The 25107-nt window shown below is 43.3% G+C and overlaps 2 protein-coding genes across 2 annotated transcripts in view; one reads left to right on the plus strand and one right to left on the minus strand.

Annotated features, from left to right (window-relative positions):
• TSG101 (tumor susceptibility 101) overlaps nucleotides 1–9180 on the plus strand; it is a 50667-nt gene extending 41487 nt beyond the window's left edge. The window contains exons 9-10 of the mRNA XM_073347308.1: nucleotides 2462–2701; nucleotides 5260–9180. Coding sequence (XP_073203409.1) covers nucleotides 2462–2701; nucleotides 5260–5349 — 330 coding nt within the window. The 3' untranslated portion in view covers nucleotides 5350–9180. The remainder of the gene's footprint in view (nucleotides 1–2461; nucleotides 2702–5259) is intronic.
• LOC140912628 (L-lactate dehydrogenase A chain) lies at nucleotides 7063–21071 on the minus strand. Its single transcript, XM_073347309.1, has 8 exons — nucleotides 20963–21071; nucleotides 15373–15507; nucleotides 14050–14167; nucleotides 10666–10839; nucleotides 9929–10102; nucleotides 8829–8946; nucleotides 8121–8244; nucleotides 7063–7888 (listed from the first exon to the last, which is right to left on the minus strand). Exons 2-8 carry the CDS (start codon nucleotides 15496–15498, stop codon nucleotides 7724–7726), a joined length of 999 nt encoding a protein of 332 aa, XP_073203410.1. The 5' UTR covers nucleotides 15499–15507; nucleotides 20963–21071; the 3' UTR covers nucleotides 7063–7723.
• Between the last annotated feature and the right edge of the window lie 4036 nt (nucleotides 21072–25107).

Raw genomic sequence — 25107 nt, forward strand, 5'->3', positions numbered from 1 at the left:
TTCAATGTTAATAAATGCAAAGTAATGTGCATTGGAACATATAATCCCAACTATACATACAAAATGGTGGAATCTAAATTAGCTGTTACCATGCAAGAAAGAGCTCATGGAGTCATTGTGGATAGTTCTCTGAAAACATCCACTCAATGTATGGCAGCAGTCAAAAAAGCTAACAGTGTTAAGAACCATTAGGAAAAGGATAGAAAAGACAGAAAAATATCATAATGCCACTATAAAAATCCATGGTACACCCACACCTGGAATACTGCATACCGTTCTGGTTGCCCCATCTCAAAAAGATACGTTAGAATTGGAAAAGGTACAGAGATGGGCAACAAAAATGATTAGGAGTATGGGACAGCTTCTGTGTGAGGAAAGATTAAAAAACCTGGGACTTCGCTGCTTGGAAAAGTGACAATTAAGGGGAGTCTATAAATTCATGGCTGGTGTGGAGAAAGTGAGTAAGGAAGTGTTATTTACTCCTTCACATAACACAAGAAGCAGGGGCCACCCAATGAAACGAATAGGCAGCAAGTTTAAAACAAACAAAAGGAAGTACTTCTTCACACAATGCACAGTCAACTATGGAACTCATTGCCAGTGATGTTGTGAAGGCCAAAAGTACAAGTGGGATCAAAGAAGAATTCAGTAAGTTCATGAAGGATAGGTCCATCGATGGCTATTCACCAAGATATGCAACCACATGCTCTGTTTGTGCCTAGTCTTTGACTGCCAGAAGCTGGGAGTGCACAACAGGGGATGGATCACTCAGTTGCCTGTTCTGTTCACTCCCTTTGAAGCACCAGGCATTGGCTGCTGTCGGAAGACAGGGTACTGAGCTAGATGGACCCTTGGTCTGACCCAGTATGGCTGTTCCTGTGCTCTGAACCTCACTCACATTATGCCCCTCACTGTGTGTGGCTGCTCACCTTACTTCAACTGTCTGTGGTGCTCGTCCCTGGTGGACTGCGGGAAATTGAACAGGAGTTTCAGGAGGGGAGGGGATTTGAGCTGTTTGGTGGGGGACAGGGCCCTGCATTGAGACTTGTGCACATCAGAGGCTTCTCTTGGTACTGCTGCCTTGGTATAGCAGGAAGCTGGGCAGCAGCATCAAAAGGAGCCATTCATGTCCCAGTGCCTCAGCACAGAAACAGTTCGTTCCCAATCCTTGCCACTGTGTCAGCTCTTTGGTGCACTGTGGCAACAGCGCTGGGGAGCACTTCAGTCTCCAGTGCCATGGCATAGAGGCACTGGACTCCATCCCTACCTCAGTCTCCCTGCATAGCCCTGGACCCTCAAGCCAAGGGCCCCCATCCCACACAACAAAACGCCTCTTCCATCCCTCATGCCCACATATCCCTGTTAAACTAGTCATCAGAACTTGCTAATATCTCATCATGCCTCCATACGCAGCACTCACTCTGGCCTCCCACATTTTTGCTCATCCTCTCATGGCTTCTGAACTACATCTCTTCCCCTGGAGCCATCACCTTCCCAAACCCCTGCTTGCCATCTGGCTCCACAGGGTCTCTGTGTTGAGCCAGAGCCAATGAGTCTGCAAGACAGCCTTGCAGCACTGGAGAATGGGAGTAGCTGTTAGAACTGGACAATTATAGGCTAATCTTGGCAAAACTTAACGGTAGGTTGTCTTGAATGAAGGGGGATAACTATTATTGTGAGTTAACTTTACAAGATCAAAAGTATCTTATGTCCAAGATATTATCCAGATATATGTGTAATCCCTATTTTGAAGCTTGTGGGGATTTTGCTTCTTTAACTAGAGGGACCTAAGAAAAAGTGAGGAAAGCAGGACAAAATTACAGAAAGGAAGCAGCATTTTTCAGTGTTTTCTTTGTAATAGTTAATATATTAACTTTAAAAAGTATATGAAAAATTCAGTTGTCATCTGAAGGATTATTGTACGAAAATTGTAAACTAAATTCAATCATTAAAGTGCAAAATGGAGGAATTTCTGTCCTATTTAAGTACGAATCAAACACAGTCTTAACGAGTGGGTTGCTATCAGGTCTTCCATAATTTTTCATTTATATATCACTTTTCATCCCAAAGGAGACCGTAGGCAGTCACAAATGTGATACAGTATGTACAACACTGAAATGTTAGCCACCTCTGTGATAGATAGTGGGAAACAGCCAGACAACTGGCAAATCAATCATGGCATAACCATAGCCAGAATAGTATAAAATAAGTACCTCACTCTTATTCCTATTTATACATTTTAAAATAGCATTCAGTTTTACATTAGAGGAAATATCTAGAATCTATGTGGTGATAGGATTTACCATAGTAAAACCCTGATACAAGTGAGCAAAGAAACTGAGAGCCAACTAGAGTTCTCAGAATTATTTTATCTAGTCAAATGCATATCAAAGTAAAATTTAAGAGGTCACCTGGATCTCAAGAACTTTAACAGAGCAAGTATTTTAAATATTTTTTTTAGGCTGAAGTCGATAAGAACATTGAACTTCTGAGGAAGAAAGATGAAGAACTTAGTTCTGCACTGGAGAAAATGGAAAATCAGTCCGAAAATAATGACATAGATGAAGTTATCATTCCAACAGCACCACTTTACAAACAGATCCTGAACTTATATGCAGAGGAAAATGCCATTGAAGACACCATCTTTTACTTGGGAGAAGCATTGAGACGTGGGGTTATTGACCTAGATGTCTTTCTAAAGGTAGGTTTCGCAAGACACTTTTGAATGTGCATTGAAAGTTACGTATTTGACTAACGTTTTGGCACTGAAAATTCCTGTGTGTCTGTCCCGAGATTGTGTTGCTGGGTTGTTGGTTTTTTTGCCAAAGGGGAACCAGCAGGTTTAAAAATGTCTGCATTTTTTAAAAAGAGAACTTCAGTTAATAAAAGGAATGCCCGTGGTTGTGAAAAGTCCCTAGTTAACAGCATTGTAGACGAAAGACCTGTGTTACTAGGCCAGGTGTAATGGTGGCAGGGCAGTGTGCCCACCTTGCTTTATCACTGTACCTTCACCCTGATTGTGGAGAAACTAAGTGTAAAGGTGAGCAGTTAGTCAGTCTCTACCCTCATTCTATCCTTGGTGGCTTTGCTGAAACAGCTAACTAAGTTTGTGGTAGTGTGGATACAGAAATGAACGCAGACCACCAACTCATTTCCCATAGCCTAATGCTCCACCATGTTCGTCTTTTTCTTCCTTACATCAGATTTTTCTATTCCAAGCAGAGTTTCAAATGCTTGAGTGGCTTTGGATCAAGACATAGCCAGATACTGAAAGATGAGTAAGAGGACAGAATGAAAAACGCTGTTTTAGGCATTGACTTCAGTTGGCTATTGCAGGTTGTCTGATTCTGAGGCAAGCAAACCGTATGTATGGACAGGCAAAAAGATACACAGAAGCCACTTCTGTAAAAGAGAATCCGCTCATTACCACTGCCTGCCTATGGATTTGTTTATTTATGAGTATGGTGAAGATTTGACACAGCTTATTAGCTAAATGTGGCAGTGATCTATTTTTATAGGTGGGGTATAGAAAAGTGAAAGAAGGGGAAGAGGACAGTTGCAGCTTGTCACCTGTTTAGCTGTGGTTATCAGGCTGGGTTTTATAGGCATTACAGCAGAGGTGTCTCTTAAGGGAGGCATTTGCAGGAAGACAAGGTGCATGTGGGAGAAAGCTTGGAGGCTTTTTACAAGAGAAGCTGACAGGTGGGCAGTAAGGGCGTGGGACATTGGCAGAGCAAAGGCAGTGATGTATGTCACAGAAAGTTACTAAGTTAGGAAGGGTGGGGTGAAGTTGTGAAGGATGCAGGGGTCCACCTATGCGGAGCCAGTTGCATACTTGGGGTGGCCTGTGTCTAGGAAATAGTTTACTGAAGTCACTTCTCTTTTTTAGTATCTCTCTGCTTTCCAGTGGTGTAAAGGCACACTAAATTGGTATGCCTTGGTATGCCTTTAAGCTTTCACTCAACTTAGAAACAGGAATTGTAACTTAAATCTGACCAGCTTTACATTCCATAAAAAGGTAGCAAACACCACATAGATTCACTTTAAAAAACTTATCTCCAACATGGAATGGTAGTATAGATATTTTTTAATGGCTAGTGCAATAAAAGGCCTCATCCCTATGAGTCTGTTTTCATTTATAACCGAACAGGTAGTGTGGAAATATTTATCCATACTTTTTGGAATGATGATTCACAAGTATTTCAAACATCTTTTGGCCCTGTGCATATGAAATCCTTCAAATTAGATGGGAAGCATATAGCAGATCTTGAGTGACCTGATTTTGACCAGTTGACTGAGCAACCAGACATTCTCCAGGAAGGAAAAGCAAAGGGTTTGGGGTTGCTGATCGTAGTCTTGTCTTAACTTCACTTATAAGTCAAATCATTTCAAGAGAGGTTGATAGCTAAATGTTTAATTAAGGATCAGGATAAAAAATGCCATGCAGTGGGCAAAAAGATACCCCACCTGTATTTGCAGGTGAATAAATCCACAGCGACTTTGAAACAAAGTATTAAAAATGCTTAAAATTAAACTGATTCAATAAAACTATTTAACTTTTAAAGCTCATTGTTGTGTGTCCATCTCAGTTAATACTCACTCCTTTTATATTTCTCAAATACAATGCCTAAGGGACTCAAAAGTCTAGTAGTCTGCACCTACGCAATCAGTACTATTGGTTCTTTTTTCTAATGATAGAAGTTCACTGACATTCCAATTTGGGGTGAGACTTCAAATCTGGGGTTCAGCTTTAGCATCCCATGCATGGAGAGGCCAGATAATGGCTTAACATCTGGTCCTTAAGCAGCTTGGCTGTTGAATTCACCAATGTGGTCTTCACCCCAGCTTCCAAGTATCGTTGTCTCTCATGGGAGGCACAGTAGTAATCTACAGTGATTCAATTTAATTTGTTATACGCTCCATAAAATGAAATGTTTTTACCAGATACTTAATTCACTAAAAATAAACCATAGTGAATGATACTTTATTGAATTTGATTGCTATTTCTTAGCAAAGAAAGTGCTGTGAACTATGTGTTGCAGTTTGCAGAAAGTGTAAAGTATTTTACTTTGGGACATATCTTGAGGTCCTTACTCTGTGTTTACTTAAATCAGGATTTGGCCCTGACAGTGTAAATATCCATTTCCAGAAATAAACATCACATTTGACTCAGATTATGCAAAGTATTAAAATTTTGGATTGCAGATAATCTCAGATTGTAATGAAGACCATACTAAATTGTATCTTCTCTTTCTCCAGCATGTACGTCTTCTGTCGCGCAAGCAATTCCAGCTGAGAGCACTAATGCAGAAGGCAAGAAAAACTGCTGGACTCAGTGATCTGTACTGACCTCTCTGACTTTAACTGGGAAGTAGGGCTCCTTAAGAAACAGTCACTCTCTTTTAATCAGTAGGTGCCCAGAATAAGTTATTACATCATTCAAGTGTAAGATATTTTGAATCAATAATATATTTTCTTTTTCTTTTTGGTAAAGACTAGCTTTTATTAATGCACTTTCTATTCCCTGTAACCTTTTTTGTGTTGGTGGATTAATGCTAAATAAAACTTATTGCATAATTTTTTTCTTCCTATGTTTTTGTTTAGAATATACTTCCTTTGCAAACAGATACATCTTCCTAGTTTGTGCAACTTTTTATTTAACTAACAAACATACATATCACTAATAGATTGCTGAGACCTGGAAGCATCTTTTCTTCAGTGTCCAGAACTAGGAAGACTAAACACAGTTGCTTTAAGTTTATTATAAACTAATGAAAGCAGGGTGCCCAAAGTAAAGGCTTGTCTTCTGTGCTTGATCGTGTCACCCAGGAAATGAGATTTCTTGCAGGGTGAGCATAGCAAAAACGGTGGTGATTTTTTCCCCCCATTCTATTTAGATGTTACAAGCAAATATCACCCACTGGTAGTATTGCAGAAATGGTTTTGTTCCCCCCCTTCCAAATCTCCAGTAATTATTTTTCCTCCAACTAACTGGTCCTGAGAAACATGCCCAGCTTTCACATTAATCAAGAGCTGTGTATCCCTCCCTACTTTCTTTCTGGACCTAAAGTGGGACAAAAACGATCCTGCACTTGGTCTGTTTCTTTAAATTACAGAGGGCTGTAACTCAATAATCCAATTTATTTTTTCCTCAAAGTCAAGATGTATCTTCCTTCCTCATCAAGTCAGCTCACTACTACAATTTAGGGCCCTTATTAGTAGAGTACTTGGAGATATTCCCTACAAAAAGGTGATTTCCCCCCCCCCTCCTCCTCCCCCCCAAGGTTTTCAGTGTGTATCTACAGTAATCCATTTCCCCCACTCTTATTGTGTTCTGTATGGTTTGTTAACTGCTTCTGTTAGTGCATTAGATTTTAGGGAAGCTGTTAGCCTGCTTCCATGTATGCACTAGCAGCAGAAACTCCTATTATGGTATACCTTTGTTCTGATTCATTTGCCTGTTAACCACCTGTGGAGAGAGAAGGATGGATCCCATTAGCACAGATTGCTGAGTTACTCTCAATTCCATTTTACAGGAAAGGGAAAAAATCCTCTTGTTTTTCTTTGGCATGTAGTTTGCCTTGGTTTATTTAGGTCAACTTTTTGAAGTGTATCTTTGCGATTAAGCTTTGCCTCAAGCTCCTAAATCCATATTTTACATGTCAAAATCTAGAAGACATGTTATTCAAGAGTACTAAGCCCCTGCAGTCTCTGCTCTCATCTATTTACTGGGATTTTTGTGTAATAACTAATGAGTTAGCTATTTAATATTCAAAGGGGGGGGGTCTTTTTTTTTAACTGAGATTTGAGATAAAGGGGCTATAGGAATAGTAGAGAGGATTGGTTCATATTGAGAATCTGGATTTAAATACCAAGCTTTTGTGGATCTGTACTCCTCTCTGCATCAAACTGACTTCAATCTAACCTAGTATCCTGCCTCTGAAAGTGGCCAGTGCCATGCTTCAAAAGGGACAACTCTGAACAGAGCAATGTCATGTGATCCATCCCATTTCCAAAAGCCATGTTTGAGGCCCAATGTAAAATTAGACAAGGAAACAGAAGTAGCAGTTCATGGTTTATTTGGCATTAGGGCTGGTACAGTTGAATGCTTGCAGTGGCCTTTACTTGTTGTATACAGCAGTCCTGGTTTTTACATTTCTAGGAACCAGATTTACAGCTATTCCAGTATTGTACACAAAAATTAAGTTCTCTGGAAAAGGTATGCACAGAGATTCCAAAGCAGTTAGGAAAATACATTTGGACCTGCAACAAGTTGAGATCTTTAATCTATCAGTCAGAGAAAGTTGGTCAGCGTTGGTTTGCCCCCATCCTTTTTGTAATACAAGAAATACTTTGGTCTCTACATTTATTACACAGTTGTGAAACCAATTATATTCTTCTGAACTGACATTAAACTGAGAAAAAGGCAGAGGATTTTGCTAGGCAGTGCTGTTTTACAAGGTGTGCTAGATCTACTTTACACCACTTAACTGTAAATTACTAGGTTGTGATCCACCTCTGGCTACAAATACAGGTTTTGGTGACTAGGAATAGCCCCAGAACAGTTTCCTACTCTAATTTCAGGAAACTGAGTTGTTCATAGATTTTAGCTTTACATGTTTCTAGTCAGTACCTACATCAAAGGACATGACCTACTTGAAAAGTGCAACAGACAAATCCACTATACTATTATATAGTGAAGTGAAGTTCTAGGACATAAGAATTAAAACTGCAGTTCCTTCTGGATTCCCCAAAGTGTATCTGCACTCTTCCTTAGCTTTTCTTCCTCCTCACTCTTCAGAGTCATCTTTACTACATCCGTAATGCCACCATATCCCAACACACAAGGAACACTTAAGAAGACATCATCATGTATTCCATACATGCCCTGAAAAGGAAATAGAAGGATATTACATGGTTCTTTTACAACCCTGGTTTACTTTATTTTCAAGTATTAGCCCATCATGTCACCACTTCCTTTAAGCCAGTGGTCTAAATTGTTAGCCAAATTTCACAGGAAATTAGGCAGCTCTGGATATTAATATTTACAGCTGTAAATTAGTTTACCTCTTAACACAAGAATGGTGGACGTTTCTCTGCTTTAACAAGCTGCTGCTTACCTTAACCATAGTAGAAATTGGGTGAACCCTCTTTAAGTTCTTCATAATAGTTTCAGCTAGATCTGCCACAGAGAGACCAATAGCCCATGATGTGTATCCCTTCAACTTGATCACCTCATAGGCACTGCAAAGGTAAAGTACTTGCTTTACATTTTCTAAAAGCAAAATGGTTAAACTGAAGTTTGTTATAACTTGGATTATGAAATCTTAAAACAATGGGTATGATTTCCAAAAAATTACCTAACTCAGCGGCACCAGTCCCACTGACTTTCAGCAGGACTTGTGCCCTTCTACAGGATTAAGCACTTCTGAAAATTCCACCCAGTCTGTTTAACAGTCAAGCACCAAGGTACCTATTAACCAGATTCAAAGTATTGGGTTCTCTGCATCGAAAAAAAATTAGAGGTGCATTATTATGCCCATCTATGTAAGAGTTCTTGGCATACAAGATTGCAGCTCACCAGAAATTATTAACATGTTTTCTCCATTAGACTGGAGAATGTTAGCTACCAAGGCATCCCTACTTTAAGTTGTACCATTTCTGCATCTTGTTTCTGTTCTGCTGATACTGCAGCAGATACTTACAATACCATAACTGAGCACAGCTGGTTAGAGACAACACATCTGCTCCATTTGACATTATGCACTATATAGGTCTGTGCCATTTAAGGGTAAAGCAACTTGTTCTAGTGTAAAATTGCTCTTTACCTGTCCACCACCTGTTTGTGGACTTCTTTCCAGTGCTCTTTGTCTGCATCAGTTCCTAGGTCTGGGTGCAGAGCCTTCAGGGAGACACCAGCAACATTAACCCCACTCCAGACAGGTACTAAGATAAATACACAAAATTAATGAGTTATTTCACAGTAGAGCAGTTATCCATCCACCAGACAAATCCTAATTTCACTCCACCCAAATATATACTGACAATTAGCGTAACACCTGGTAGAGTGAATCTGTTGCCATACAAGTGCCATTGTGGTTTCGATGTCTGAATGTAACACTAAATTTTTTTTTAAATGTTTGTATCTCTTACAGGATTAAAATAAGTCTTGTGAACCTAGTCCTGTTTGAGTGTCTGAGCCAGTTTCTTTATTTGGCATCTCAAGGTTAAAGATGGTCAGTTTGGGTTTTTTATTGGTCAAGAAATGAATTGTCAATAAGGGACTATTTAGGTAGTTTCATGAGGGGCTGGGGAGGTGAGAAGGGAAAGCAATTTTGAAGTCTCCCCTTCCCAGACAATGCTGTTTCAATCACTTGAAGGTGTGTTGAACAAAAACATTCTTAGGTACTCCTGACCTAGGTCTGCACTTCAGTTCCTCCACATAAGTTTTGAGAGAGAGGCCAAAAAAAAAAAAAAAGCATTAAGACTGAGTGACTAAAATTAAAAATCTTGTCTAGTGCCGGTCTGATGACAGTGTTTTTCAAGAGTCCCTTGCAAGGAAGAGCTTCACCCTCCCACTCCTTCAGCTCCCTACTGGAGAGTTCTAGGGAGAATTTAATCTGCAGATTTTGGCCCTCCTTGGGTTACAGTAATGACCTTTTCTAACAGAACAGGTTAAGTCAAATATAGATCATCTACTGTTACTACATGCCACAGCTAAGTTAAGGAAGGCAATGCTTGTTCTCTTAACTTGCCTCATGTTAAGGTCCTAATGAGCAATTCTTTGCAAAAGATTGAATATTGGTGTTTCCTAGGACCCTGGTAGAGTTTTAGTCTTGAGCTCCTAGTACATTAGCCTTATTCTATTTGTGGTTTTTTGTTTTTTTTTTTTAAAAAACACTAAAGATAAATAAGGCTTCATACGTACCACTAGAATCTCCATGCTCTCCAATTATCCACCCATGGCAGCTTAGAGAATGGATACCCAGTCTTTCTCCCATGAGGTAGCGGAAACGGGCAGAATCCAGATTGCAGCCGCTACCAATAACACGGTGTTTAGGAAAGCCGCTGATCTTCCAGGCCACGTAGGTCAAAATATCAACTATTAATACAATAAAAGAACTGAGTCTTTAATTAATGAAAAATTCTAATGCCTTGTTTGACAGTTTATTTCAACTGATTCTTGTGAGGGTTTTATCTGTAAGCGGAGAAGATTTTTACTAAATATGCTGAATAGAGTACAGAATTGATACACACCTTCCCAATATACATCTAGTTGCCTCTTAGCAAAGCCACCTTTTTAGCTGCATGGCAGAGGTTTAAATTACACTCTCTATAAGACATGGCAGCCTCCATTACACACAGTCCTGCTTCAAGAGCTTTACAGAAGTAGTTACAGGCAAGTTTAAACTGGAGGGTGAGGCTTAATTCTCAAATAGGCAATGTGAAGTTTTTTTTTTTCTTTTTTGTGGGGGGAGGAAGGGAGGTGACTGCATCTTGCTCTTCCTAAATTCTGTTCTGAACTGGGAACTTGAGACAAGTGTTACCTCAAATCCCTAGCCCATTAAACTAGGTTAGTTTTCCCCCTCTCTGAAACATGCTTCCCTATTCCATAAGGACCAGGGAACGATGAGGGCTTTATTAAGCAGTCCTAACAAGCCTGACCTGGATTTGATACGACGAGCAGCGTGCAGTCAGGGCTGTACTTGACAATGTTGGGAATGATGAATTTGAAGATGTTCACATTGCGCTGGACCAAGTTAAGACGACTCTCTCCTTCTTGCTGGCGCGCGCCAGCTGTGATGATAACCAGCTTGGAGTGTGCGGTCACACTGTAGTCTGCAAAGAAAGTGTCAAACGTTAATTCTTTCCGCAGATAGCTCAGAACAAGCCTAGAGTTCCTACCATCCTCAAGTTAGAGCTCACTGTCTGAAAGTGCTGAGAGGCAGTAGTTAGTGGAGACAGTGGTCTCCTGCTAGTCAGTTGTTCTCTGCTACGCAGAGAAAATTCCATCAGCTTCATTTTGTTGCTGCACGAGTTTCTCTGATACTATAGTAATGGGGGCTAAATGAGTAGGATAGGACTAGCTCTTTGAGTGTGGACGGTGTTAAGCACTCTTATCTACAGCTATGAAACGTGGACACTCTGTAACAGACACCTGAAGAAACTAGAGCATTTTCATATGTGCTGTCTGTCTCCCATGTAACATCAAGTGGGCAGAAAGATACCAAACAAGGTCCTGGACCAGTGCTGCATGACTAGCTTTGAATCCCTGATAATACATGTACAACTTTGCTTGGCAGGTCACCTCATCCATATGGATGACATACAACTCCTCTCAGCCATGTTTTATGGACAGTTAAAAATGGGAGCATGTACACTGGGAGGCCAACAAAAAAAATTAAAGGCACTACCAAGGCTCATCTGAAAGCTCTTCAAATCAACCCTAACACATGAGAAGCTGCCAAAGAAGCGTGAGTGAAGAAAGCAGGCTGTGGCAAAAAACACATGGCCACATCTGCCTGCCATGCAGCCATATCTACAGATCCCTTAATTGGGTTACGTTCACCTGAGAGCACTCACTGAAAGACTCATGTCAGCTATAACAGGAGACTCCAACAATGGAAGGAGGGAGAAGCAAGCCCCAAGTGTTACCTTTCATGGAATGTGTGGGGGTTTTTTGGGGTTTTTTTTTTTAAGGAAATACTGGGTGCACTGCTACTGATGGTAGCCCTAGAGAGAAGCCAATCTGGACAATAGCTGAGGTATAGGTAGTGGTGGTATATGCTTTTCTGGCTACTGTAAGCATGGGGTGACGTGTCTTACAATTTAAAAAAAAAGCCTCTGTTCTGATAGGGACTGCCTACGGATGAAGGAGTTACTCCTTGGCAGAGAAATAAGTAAACTATGCACTAACACTTGCCATAGTCACTAGCCACTGTGAAATTTAAACTGGCATGGCCTGAGCTGTTGATAGCCAATAGGAGTGGTAGACAAGAACACACATCATGCTGGTGATTAGCCACTGCAGAGTAAAGTGATCTAGGAGGATCATACAGGTAAGCTGAAACACCTTTATGTAAGAACCTATAAAAAAAAATTCTAGCCCCCGTGGCTGATTCTAGAACACAGGAGTGCTCACCTCCACAAGCTTTAATGAGAAGTTACAAATTCCAATCTGGCAGCCATGAACCATTTTTTATTTTTTCCCCAGAGAAGCTACAGTTAAGGGCAACAAATTGATCCGTGATATGGAACAACTTCCATATGAGGAGAAATTAAGAAGATGGACTGTTCAGCTAAGAAGAGAGACAACTAAGGGCAGGGGGATAGGAGAGGTTTATAAAAATTATGACTGGTGTGTGAGATACTGACAGACCAGGTGTTAACTTGTGTCAAGGTCCCCATGTCAACAGAATACTGATTCCAGCTCTGCATGTGTCAATCTGGCTCACCAGTGTGGTTACAATAGGTATTAGAATTACAATAATGTTTGTTTAGCTTTTATTAAAGGATTGAGAATGCATGCAGCAAGTATCTTACTTTAAAGATATGCAGTCCATATTGTAAGGTAATATTGGAGTGGTTGTACTGTGAGCCTCTAAGGCACCAGACAAGAGACATGCATTAAATTAGTGTGAAAGGCTGATCTTCACCAGAAGTTGTTACGCCCTCCCCCTCCGCCAAAAAAAGTCCATTGATACCAGATGAACTAGTGTAGGACATTGCAAGTGGAATTTCCCCTACATATTCTCAACAAGAGGAGAAGAGAGACTTCTTGTTCTGCTCTCCCCCCAGAAGATGAGCCACGCAAGTGAACTCCTCCCATTAAGCTTGTAGCACAGAACAAGGTTGAGGACAAAAACCCTAAACAAAAGGAACTAAGGATCTCTACGCTGCTTGCATTGTCCTTGAAAATGGACATGGGTTTTCTAGGCATAAGCAAGAAATCCCCATCTGCTTAGCCTGGGTTAGCTCTCAAGGACATATAGAGCTTGCTTATCAGACTATTCTATCACCTTTTGAAACTTAAGATAGACATAGATGAGTTACAATGTGCTTTAGCTTTGTAAATAACTCAGTTTCCTTTTCCTATTTAAAAGGACTTTATACTGTTTATTTTAGGATTGGCTACAGGCATAGTCTTTGGTGTCAGATCTAAGGTACAACTGACCTGGGGTAAGTTACTGGGCTTTTGATACCAGGAGTAACCTGAATATTGCTGTGATTCTTGGTGTAAGGGACTTTGCTCACCTGGATGGGAAAACAGATTGGAGAACCCAAGGGGACTGAGACTCCATGTTTAGGCAGTTCTGGTGCTGGAGGAATTTACACTTGGTTGTGAGTTCTATACTTAGATTTCACCAACCAATTTGGGGTTTGTGCCCTGAGGTCGGTACTCACACTTGAGTCACTACAGGCAGCATTACAGTGTACAGAAAGTGAATAAGGAAGTGTTGTTTATCCACTTCACATAACAAACACTAAGGGGTCACCTGATATAATTAATAAGCAGCAAGTTAACATATATAAGGAAGTACTTCATGAAAATGGGTTCCAGAGGTTGACTCTGCGTTGTGTGATGTTGAAGGCCAAAGTATAATTAGGTTTAAAAAAAAAAAAGAAACACACAACAAACTAGATAAGTTCACAGACAATAGGTCAGTCAGAGGCTATTAGCCGAGATGGTCAGGGATACCACCCCATGCTCTGGGTATGCCTAAGCCTTCAGCTGCCAGAAACTGGGACTGGGGGAGACAACGGATCACTTGAAGTTGCTCTGTTCTGTTCATTCCCTCTAAAGCAGCTGGCACTGCTGGTCTGACCCAGTATGGCCTTTCTCATGTTCTATATGAACAGAAACAGATTAACACCTGCTGTTCAATACTAGGACTAAAAATCAAGTGTAACACTTGGATGAGCAACCGTGTATCCAATGAAGTGAGCTGTAGCTCATGAAAGCTTATGCTCAAATAAATGTGTATCTGAAGTGATGGTCTCCATTTAGAAACTATATTTATTAAAAAACCACCACCACCACACACTAACCTTTGCCAGAGACAATTTTTGGTGTTCTAAGGAAGAGACTGCCATGCTGGAGATCCAGCATCTCTCCTCTCAGCTTGTCCTCTATGACATCAACAAGGGCAAGTTCATCAGCCAAATCCTACAGGAGGCCAGAAGCACAATTAGAGACCAAGTCAGTGTGCTGGATTTCTGAATTAAAATGTTTCACTGTAATCTGTGAAGTCAGCCTTTAGAAAGATAGCAACAGCATAAATTAAGTGTAGTTAGCCAACTGTTGCTGGTCAGGATCAGAAAACGGTCATTCTAAGCCAAATATTTTAGTTAGCTGGAACTTCTATCACAGTGCTAGCTTTTGGGGGTGGGGGAGGGAAGTATTGACACTTGCAGTAATTTTCCTATCTGTACTGCACCTCATACAGCATCACTAGACTGTGGAGTGCACACAGTTCCATGCATGTTAACTTGAACAAGACAAATGGCTTATGAAGCATAATCCAACAGCTAGTGGTTTATAAACCATGACTATATTATAATAATGAAAAGCAAGCATTGTGTAATCTGTGGTACGATCAATACATAGTTTGGTATTTCAGTGTGGAGAACGCAGTTCAGATTTAGAACAGACCACGGTCTCCCACCCCCAAAAACTCCAGGAAAAGATTACTTTCTAGAAGTGACATTGCATACTCTGTGCATTACACACATTTATGTTCAATCCAGCATTTCTCATATCTAAGATAGAATTACTTCTAATACACAGTGGAATAAACAATTCAACAGCTCAGTTTTCTCCTTGCTTAAAGGAAACTGCTTTAGGCATTCTAGCAGTACAAATAAAGGTTTGGAATCCAGATATATTTTATTCTGTAACTATTTTAGTTATCTGCCCAGGGTGGATAATTACAGTAGAACCCCATTTATCAGACCTTCCATTATCTGGCTCGCTATTAACCAAACAACCAGCACACACGTAGGTCCAGAAGCAGGTGATCTCTCTTGTGGCCACTAGACGGCACTGCAGCCTCACTTTCCCATTCTCCATATTATCATATTTTTTCATTATCCGATCTGGCTCCTGTCCCAAGTAGATCAGATAAGATATATGGGGTTCTGTACATGAAAGTCAGAAAGCTGGCAGTTGTTGGGGAAACATTCTGATAGTACATGTTATTTGTTAGCTCATGTATAGCAAAGATATGAAGTGAATACCTATATTCCATCTGGCATACAGGGTAAAACTGGCATTTACAAGGTGCAAGAACAGACAGATAAATCAATGGTTCTAGCTATTCTCCATCGCTTTCTTTGGCTCCAGATGGAGGATGGGTAAACCTTGACACTCACCTTCATCAGGATGCTGATTGCACAAGCCATGCCGACTGCGCCAACCCCAACCACAGTGATCTTGTTGTGAGCATGACTGTGCTCCTCCTTGTGAACGTTTTGAATGAGAAGTTCCTTAACAGACATCTTGTAGTGCTGAAAAGAATTGAAGTGTCATGTAATTTCTCTGAACATCCGAGTTATTACTGTAGCTTTGAAGCAAACTCAATTTGCCTATAATCATGGACCCTGTCACTAGATGTAGCGCAAGCAAGAAAGTTAGGAGTGACCACATAACTGAGACAGCTGGCGATGCTGCTTGCAGGAGAGAGGCCCAACGTGTACATTCTGGTTGAGAACCTGTGGGCCACTAATAACTAGAAATTTATTTAAATATACTAAGCAAGCCAATTATAATTTGCCCCCCAATAAGGTGTTATGGGCAATGATTATAGTTGGTGTAGCGCTCTAGTGACATGTTCCAATATTACCACAGAAGGCTTTGCATTGCGGTCCAAGAATCTTTTGGTTAAATAAAGTCACTTCTCTGGGTTTCAGAGTACAGCACTGTCTGGCAAAGGGTATTCTACTGCACCAACAGCAAGTCTATGTAGCCACTACCTATGCAGATGGGGGGGGCTTAGCTAATCCACCTCCCCACGAGGCAGTAGCTAGGGTGACAGAAGAGTTCTTAACTATGCCACTCCTGGATTTTTCCCCACCCATGAGCAATGTAGTTCTGCTGACCTAATTGTCTAGTGTAGATCAGGCCTAGTACTAGAGCTAGACTCAGGCTACGTCTACGCTACAAATTACTTTGGTGTGACTTACATCACTTGGGTGTGAATGATCTGCACCCCTGAGTGACGCAAGTATACAACCTAACGCTGTCCACACCGGCGCTTAAGTCAGTGGGAGAGCTTCTCCTGTGGCCGCAGCTACCGCTGCTTGTGAAGGCAGGAGTTAAGCCGACAGGAGAGCTCTCTCCCAACAGCTTAGAGTGTCTTCACCAGAAGTGCAACAGTGGCACACTTGCATCGGTGCAGCTGTTGTAAGTCATTTAGGGTAGGTGTACACTACTAGGGCCTTTCTGTATCTTAAGTTCTAGGATACAGGCAGAAAAGACCTCGTCAAGTTCACTTCAGACTTCCCAGCCATGTAAGTGGGAGTGGGTGACCAGACTCCCTAAATTCTCTTGTTAATTAGTTTTAAGGTGCATTTGAGGAATTTCCATTAATGAGCCAGTTAACTTTTCCCCCCTGGGTAGAATATTCTTACAAGAGGAGTATGCTGCATCTCTGGCTGTGCCAGCAGAATAATTTCCCCTATGGCTTCTGCATTCACAACTATTTCAGCTGCATGTTACATCACAAGGAAGATAGGAGTGAGGATCTGGTACGGCAACATTAATATTTATGAGCATAGTTTTAAATATGCCATTAGTAATATATCCAGTTCTTCAGTCACATACCTGCTCGTTAGGTACCTAGTACTATATGGTCCATGTATGACATTTGATTGACAAAGACAGTCAGTAGTTTGGTGGGGAAGTCTTTAAAATATTACTTAATTTGAGCCACAACTTAGGGGGCTGGTTCCTTTATTTAAGCATCAGACATTCCCACTGGGAAACAGCCTTAATGTTTATCATTACTTTTAATCCAGTCTGGCAGATTGCTAGTAGTTTAAGGCTATGGGGGATATCTTTGGCTGGGATGTGGGAAGTCAATCGAGGAGAGGCTTAGGACACAATTTCAAATTCCACTGACATAAGCAGTAACATATAGGGTAACCTTTCCAAAAGCATTTAAGTGACCTACAAACTTCTGAAAGTGTTCCCCTCCCCCAAGTTTATTCATGGGTATTTGTGAGACAGGTGCCGCTTCTTTTGAAGAGCTGTACAAAGCCACTATCGTTCCTCAAAGACGAGACAGAGAATGGGCCAGAACAATGAACCCCCTGCTCCAGCATGTCCCTCAGGGTCAGCACCGAGAGGTGCAAGTTTGCACTGCTACTGCTCTGTTGGTCCTGTGGATGAAGGGATTCAGTAGCTAGGGGCTATGATTCTGGCCCCTTTCAGAGGCACTTACATACACTTCAAAATAAACTGCTTCTTTCCCACCAAGGGGAAGAAAAAGCAGGAAAAACAATCCTGACCACCCGTGGGAAGTGGAAGGCACTTCACTGGTTCTAAGTATGTACAGATTGGCACCGGAAATTCTCCCCTTCCACTGGGTGTCAATATAACTGGTCTTTGTGGAGGAAGGCACCCCAGTGGGGAGTCCTGGTCTTCAGACTCCAGCCTGGAGTCACCTTAGTGCTTTCTCCCCTCAATTCAGACCCCATCCAATCTTGCTGGTGTTGATGCAAGGACTGACTCCAGCTCCCAGTTACTCCAACCGTGTGATAGACTCCTGCTGCTCTTCTAATAGAGGCAGTCTGCAGTTACCAGTGGGAGCAAGGAACCACCCAGCCAGCAGACTCAAGGAATGGCACCCTGTGGCCCAACAGCCTTCCTCTTCGGGATCTAAGTCCCAGGAGAGCCACTGTTGCCATTTGCCCCCTTAGCCAAGTTCAGTGCAGCCAGGGGACTGAGTAAAAATAGCTGCCCAGATGAGGCCAGGGGGGAGAATAGGACTTGCTGTGTTATGCCTGTGGGACAGGTTTTGCCCAATGAAATCTAGGGACAGAGGTAAAGATTGGGGGGGGGGGAGGGGTTCTTTTAACCAAACAGTAGACTCCATCACTTAAGTGTTTTAGAGTAGGAAATATACACAGGGACTAGGAGTCACTTCATCTTCCTATCACATTGCATCTCCCAAGCAGCAGGGTCACACCCTCTCCTCTGTCTGTAAAGTAGGTTACAGTTATGGCATATTGGATAAATGCTAAGTATAAGCTCTGCCAGGCTGTCTTTAGTTCATGTGGTACAGGGTCTGGCATGAAAGGCCCCTCACCAGGGCCTCTATGCAGTACAAGACAAGTTAACGTCAGTTTTCCTATGTATTGCCCCTAGCAAAGAGACCAGAGTCACGGGCTTCGACATGGAACATCTCTGCTTCCCAGAGCACTGTGTAACATGAGATACCCACATGTTCTCCATAGGCCAGATTTGTCCAACACATTTTTTAAAAAGGTGGTATGTGAATCAGTAAAGATTGGGAACTGCTGCTCTAAAGCATCTCCACATGTGCCAAGTCCTCCATGAGATAAAATTTAGACAGGAAATGATACATCCTGTTTGGATCAAAGGCTAATAGAAATATATCAGCTGTAAAATATATGTTTGTGGGATATTATTCCTCCCCAAGGAGTTAGAGCTCAGGGATAGTCATGAAGAATCAAGCATCTGTACACAGCATGAAAGCTACTGCATAGATCCATTGACAGGTGAAATCAATACTTGATTGCATCTATTTAATATGTGGCTCTGTGCCTATGTTGTGTTTTATGACTTTTGCTTTATAACCAACCACAAGCTTTACAAAGGGTCTCTTTAAGGAGGAAGCAAATCATTAATTCTAAGTTAGCTCTACTTTTAGCTCCTAAATATGCACTATCACCATAAGGTTTAAAAAAAAATTACAGAAAGCAATGCCATCTAGTGAGAAAGCACTGGTAATTTATAAATATGCCCACCTCTAGAGAACTAACCTAGGACTCTCATGACTCAGAGATCACTAACAGCACTGGCTCCATTCCTCACTGATCAAATTAAATAGCTATCTAAGACAGCAAATACTGACCCAAAACACACTGGTTGGTTAGGGTTTGGTTTTGTTTTTCACAAAGTTCGTTAAAACAAATGGGACCACAAATATTAATTGGGCTATTTTTTCCCCTGCACTGTGTCATGTTTGCGTAGCTGTACTTCTTCCTCACAGAGCATCAGATTAACACAGTGGGATGTTGTATCATAGCTGGAATCCAACACAGACCAGGGGCTGTCAGCTTGCCAACCCTAATGTCTTGCCAGACCCAAATGCAAATGGCTGGGGCTGGGTTCCATACCGCTGCCAAGGGGCAATAACTGGAATGCCAGCCAAGGCTGTTAGAGCCCTTTGCCATGCTCAGCTTCATGAGCAGAGGAGGACTTAGGGATGGTGGGAGTCCCCGAATTCACCCAGCACAGGCTCAGAGATTGGACACATCTCTGACATTTTAGGAGTAGGCACACACCACTATCCACCCACCCCCTGGCTGCTCCCTACAAGCCCTTGCAGTGTTACTGCCTGCAGCAAGCTTTGCTTGATCAAGGTGGGGGCTCCCTGGTTTTGTCTAGGGAAGATCAGCCCAAGCACCACCTCAAGCAGCTCAGTGCTGTTTCAGCTCCTCTGTGTGCTCAGTCCTGCTCCAGCCAAAGGGGCTAGCGGAAGATTAGTCCTCACAGTGTGTTAAAGGGGCAGCTGAGTTCTGACTCTGCCTGACTAGGGGTCAGGGTCTGCTACCCCATGCAAGAGTAACCCTCCTTTCATTCGCATGCCCAATCTGCGAATGCCTCCTATGCCCTGTGCCAGCAAGAACTGCAAGGGCCAGCCAAGCTAACTCCCACTCTGGGCACGGATTTCACTTCCCCTCTCCAGCCACAGGCAGAAGCTAGCCCCGCCTTCACCCCCCAGAATTCATCATGCCCTGTTGCCCGAGGGAAAGTGCTCGGATGTGTCTGGGTGCAGTAATCTGGAGAGTAACGAAGTTCACTGCACACGTTGCAACCCTCCACGCTAAGCAGCCAAGCCACCAGCAACCGCAAGATTCTCCCCTCCACCCAATTCAGACAGGATCAGGTCCTTTGCAGCCCAGCGACCCTAAGCAACCCCTGTAAAGGAGGATCAGCTAAGCAGGAGCCTTATCGTCCCCAGGGGCTTGGCCATCACACAGCAAGGAAGCACCTTGACTGGGCTCCAAGGTCAGCAACAGTAAAACGATAACTGCATGTAACAGCTCCACAGCAGTGACTCAATCGATGATTAAAGCGGATGTTGCAGCTTGGGGAAGAACTCAGATCACACGGCACGTAGCCACGGTGCCTACTGCCCCAGTCCACCTCCAAAATCAGTGTGACCCAGAGACTGCAGCCAGAATCACCACCACGTCCCCCAAAATACTGTTACCTAGGGCTGCCATAACCCTCCCAGTGCGCAGGGGTTGTATAACTAACCCTTCCATCCCCCCCCCCCCCCGAGTTACAGTGGCCCAGGGATCAGATACCTGTAACTCATCTGTCCCTAAAAGCAATTCAGTTACTAGAGGCTACGTAGCCCTTCTGTGTTCCCCACACCCACAGCGGTGACCCAGGGAGCACAGGAGAACCCAGCCAGCGCTCCCGCACAAAACAGTGACCCAGGGGCTTATATAACCCGCACCACCCGTGTGGCCAGGGATCGCAGCACAGAGCCCTCCTACCCCTCCCTCAAACCCAACCGAGGAGCCACAGGTTTAAATACCCCCCCCTCCAAAATAAATACAAGTGACTCGGCGGATTATGCAACTAACCCCCCGCGTCCTAGCGGCCCCCCCCCCGGCTCTAGCAGCGTCTGTGCACAGCGCTGCCCTTGCTCCAAGCGGCCGGGCTGGGAGATCCTGCAGCGCCGCACTCCCGCCTGCGGCTTACCTGGGAGCTCGAGCTCGCACAGACTGCACGCTCCTGCCGCTGCTCCGGCCCGCTCCCCGCCGCCACTGCAGTACCGCTGCCGGGGGGAGGGGCGGGGGATATAAGGAGGGCTCCGCGGCTGACGTGCGGCCAGCGGGGCGGAGCGCGCTGGGCCACAGCCCGAGTGGGGACGTGCCCGCCTGCACGTCGGGCGCGGGGGCTGGGCCGGGCCGGCCCTGGCTCGGCGGGGGAGTCTGCAGCCTTGCGCGCAAACCAGGCTGTTTGCGAAGGGGCCTTGGCTCGATGCAGAGGTCAGGACCTGCCGTGCGGGGGAGTTGGTTTTTAAAGATTACCTGGGAGCTAAGTGAGGCGCCTGAGCCCCATTTTACAATTGGGGAAACTGAGGCACGGGATATTTACAAACGTTATCGCTGACCACGTTAAAGGTCCCTTGCTTAAGGGGGTGGAGGGTTTCTTTAGGAGGAATAAGGAGACTTGGAAGGATTTTTAGGTTGACTTTTGGATTTTTTTTTAAGCATTGAAATGCAGGCCTTGGCTGCCCTTGGAAAGCTCTATGATAATTGAAGAATTTAATGAAATTAGGCTATCACAGAAGCCTGAAACCTGAGTAATTGAGATGAGAAGGGGAATTTGTCTATTTTTGTGAATAGCTATTTAATGTCAGTGATTAATTAGCATTCTGGAGAAAAGACCACTTTCTCATACCTTCCCAGGCCCTCCCTTTTTCATTAAGCTGTGTGAGGCCAGGATATACATTTTCCTTGTCTAGACTAGGAACAATATATTTTTTAAGACACGTTAGCTAGCAGGTATTAAGTGCTGTTTAAAATGTGTGTTGCTAGCACCTAATATAGACAGACTTTAAAAATGTGTGATTACTGGCTCAATGGTTGGCCCCACCACCAGATAGTGTTTTTAAATGACAGATTTCAGAGTAACAGCCGTGTTAGTCTGTATTCGCAAAAAGAAAAGGAGTACTTGTGGCACCTTAGAGACTAACCAATTTATTTGAGCATGAGCTTTCGTGAGCTACAGCTCACTTCGTCGGATGCATACCGTGGAAACTGCAGCAGACTTTATATACACACAGAGAACATGAAACAATACCTCCTCCCACCCCACTGTCCTGCTGGTAATAGCTTATCTAAAGTGATCATCAAGTTGGGCTGTCTCTGTTTAAACCAGGTGTTAAAAGCATTCACAAGTGGCAGCTAACACATTTCCTAACCACATCTTCCCACTTTTAATAGTGATGTCATTGAATCCCACTTCATAATTTCACTTCATGTTGTTTGCCTCTTTGGTTGTTGCAGTTAGTCTCACAAATTAAGAGAAGCTGTACTGCTATTTTAATTTCTCCCCATATGTGCAGCATCTGCATTCTCTTTAAGCATAACTCTCAACTGTTCCTGACTGTGGCAGTCTGCCAGTCTCTAGATTCAAGTTTACCTTGTTCTATGCAAAACTCATGCTCTTCTCTTAAATTCTGTACTGTCAGTACATCATGGCTTTTATGCTCACCAACACCATTTCCTCAAATAAGGGATTCCTTTAAGATCCTCATGCAGCTGTTGACGTGAGAGCTGATGAGAAGTGCAGCCCAAACTGGTATGGCTGTGAATGGTAATAGAGCCTCAGAGAAAAATCACAGGCAAGGAAAAACATCACAAACACTTGCTGATGCCTAAATACACAACTGAAGGAAAGAGTATTGCCTGCACAATTGTGAAATCCAGAGACAGAAGAGCAACTAAATATTGTCCATTCGCTCTCTAAATACAAATGTCAGATTAGATACTAAAACCTGCAGGCTGTAACACTAGACATGCTTTGTTCGGTGCTGCTGCATCAGGATTGGCAGGTGCTTGTGACACGTGGCCTGGGGGAGGAAAGGAATTGCAATAATTGTGGCAGATGTGGAAGGGGAAGCGCTGGGGAAGGGAGGAGTAAATCTGCTGTGGAATAAATGTAGAAAAAACAAAGTGACTTACTCCAGTGCTGTCATTTTACATTATTCCTGGTTCACAGAGCATCCTGAGCAAAAGACTTGGAAGGAGGGGTCAGGAAATTTAGTTACGCTTCCCTGAATCCTCACTTTCAGCAACTTTGTATGCATCTGAGTAGCTCATTGCTGACTTGGCATTTTTTCACATACCAAAATGGAGTTGGGTGCCAGACACCAGAGTCTAAAACATACAGGTAGTTAAACATCATGCTTGAGGGTACAAAATGATCATCTGGAGGAGAGTTGGTCAGGAAAGAATACTTTTTCCCGTATACACTGTTGAAGTTTTTGGCAGTAGGACAAGGGGCCTGTTGACACTAAGCTAAAAGGGGTATTTTTAAAAAACCCTTTGATTATATGATTTAAAACTCTAGAGCAGAGAGGGCAAGCTGTTGTTAACACTTTAATGGGCTGAGGTGAACTCCAGGCTCCCAAAAGAGAAAAGGTTCTTATTTGTACACTTTTTTCATCCTATAAGCCAAGCAAAATTAAAAACAGGCATAGTTTCCAGTGTATCACGGGGCCTCCATTGCAGTGATATCAGCTCTGTGCACCTGCATGGAATCTGTGTTTGCCACAAAGACCAAAATCATCTCTATTGCTAATAACTCCTTCTAGGGTTCACCTCAACCAGCCAACACAGGTTAAAAAACAACTTGCCCTGTCTGCACTGGAGTTTAGTTAACGTAGGTGAGCTAACATGTTTTAAAATATATATTGTTTTTATCCTAGTCTAGACAATCCCAAGGTGGCGATACAGCAGATTGAGCACCATGACCTGTTGAAACCTGTCTGGTTTTATGATGTTTGCATTTAATTCACCCAAATTATTTGGTGGAAAATAGGATGGCAAATGCCAACATTTTTCTTATGTGTGTATTGTGGGGCCGAGGCACAAGTGAGAGGAGAGAAATCTTCAGGCATGACTGACGATTTTCTGTCTCAGTGATTTAACCAAAGGAGGCCCATGCCAATGCAAGCAGTATGGAATATGCTGATGAAGGGCACTGTTCCTGCACTTGGATGGTCTCTCTCCCATTCTCCCTTCCAAGGACAGGAGACCAAATCTCTTTTAGTCTTCCTTTTAAATGGCTGACTTCGCTTATGTGGATGTAGGCCTGCATTTCCCCTCCCAGCCCCCAAACCTTACCTGCCTAGCTACTGCCTCCATTGCAATGGGTGAGGTGTGTATATATAAAGTTACTAAAGTGTTTTCAAATCCTTCAAATCTCTGTGGGAAATCTTGTCCTCTCTATAATATGACTGGCCTTTTCTCTCCATTTTCACAGGCTTCAAAAATCACCCCCTTGAGTTAAAATAAAAATGGGGCAGCTGAAATTGTTAGGATAGGACAGGAGTAGGCAAACTTTTTGGCCTGAGGGCCACATCTGGGTATGGAAATTGTATGGTGGGCCATGAATGCTCATGAAATTGGGGAGTTGGGGTGCTGGGGGTATGGGCTCTGGGGTGGGGCTGGGGTTGGGGGTGAAGGAGGGTGCTCCAGGCTGGGACCAAAGGGTTTGGGGGGTGGGAGGGCATCAGGGGTGCAGTCTCCAGGCAGTGCTTACCTCAAGCAGCTCCAGGAAACAGCAGCATGTCCCCCCCTCCGGCTCCCATTCGGAGATGCAGCCAGGTGGCTCGGCATGCTGCCCCGTTTGCAGGTGCCGCCCCTGTAGCTCCCAATGGCCATGGTCCCTGGCCAATGGGAGCTGCGGGGGTGGCTCTTGGGGTGGGGGCAATGTGTGGAGCCCCCTGGCTGCCCCTAGGCATAGGAACCAGAGGGGGGCCATGCTGCTGCTGCTTCTGGGAGCTGCGCAGAGCGGGGCCAGACCCCAGCCCCACTCCCGGTTGGCAGGAGCTCGAGGGCCAGATTAAAATGTCTGAAGGGTCGGATGTGGCCCCCAGGCTGTAGTTTGCCCAACGCTGGGCTAGGAGCACATCCAGTGCCCACTGAAAACAATGGGAGTCTTTCCATTTATTTTGATGGACATAGAATTAGGCCCTGATTAAGTAACAAAAATTACCTATACCACATTCTCTTCAGTCTGGATTTTTTTTTTCAGCTGAGTGATATGAGGTAGCTTTAATTGTAAACTAAGGCTCACTACCATATGGAAGAACATGGGTTTAGATTATCCAT

Source organism: Lepidochelys kempii, chromosome 6, assembly GCF_965140265.1.
Source record: "Lepidochelys kempii isolate rLepKem1 chromosome 6, rLepKem1.hap2, whole genome shotgun sequence".
Lineage (NCBI taxonomy): Eukaryota > Metazoa > Chordata > Testudines > Cheloniidae > Lepidochelys > Lepidochelys kempii.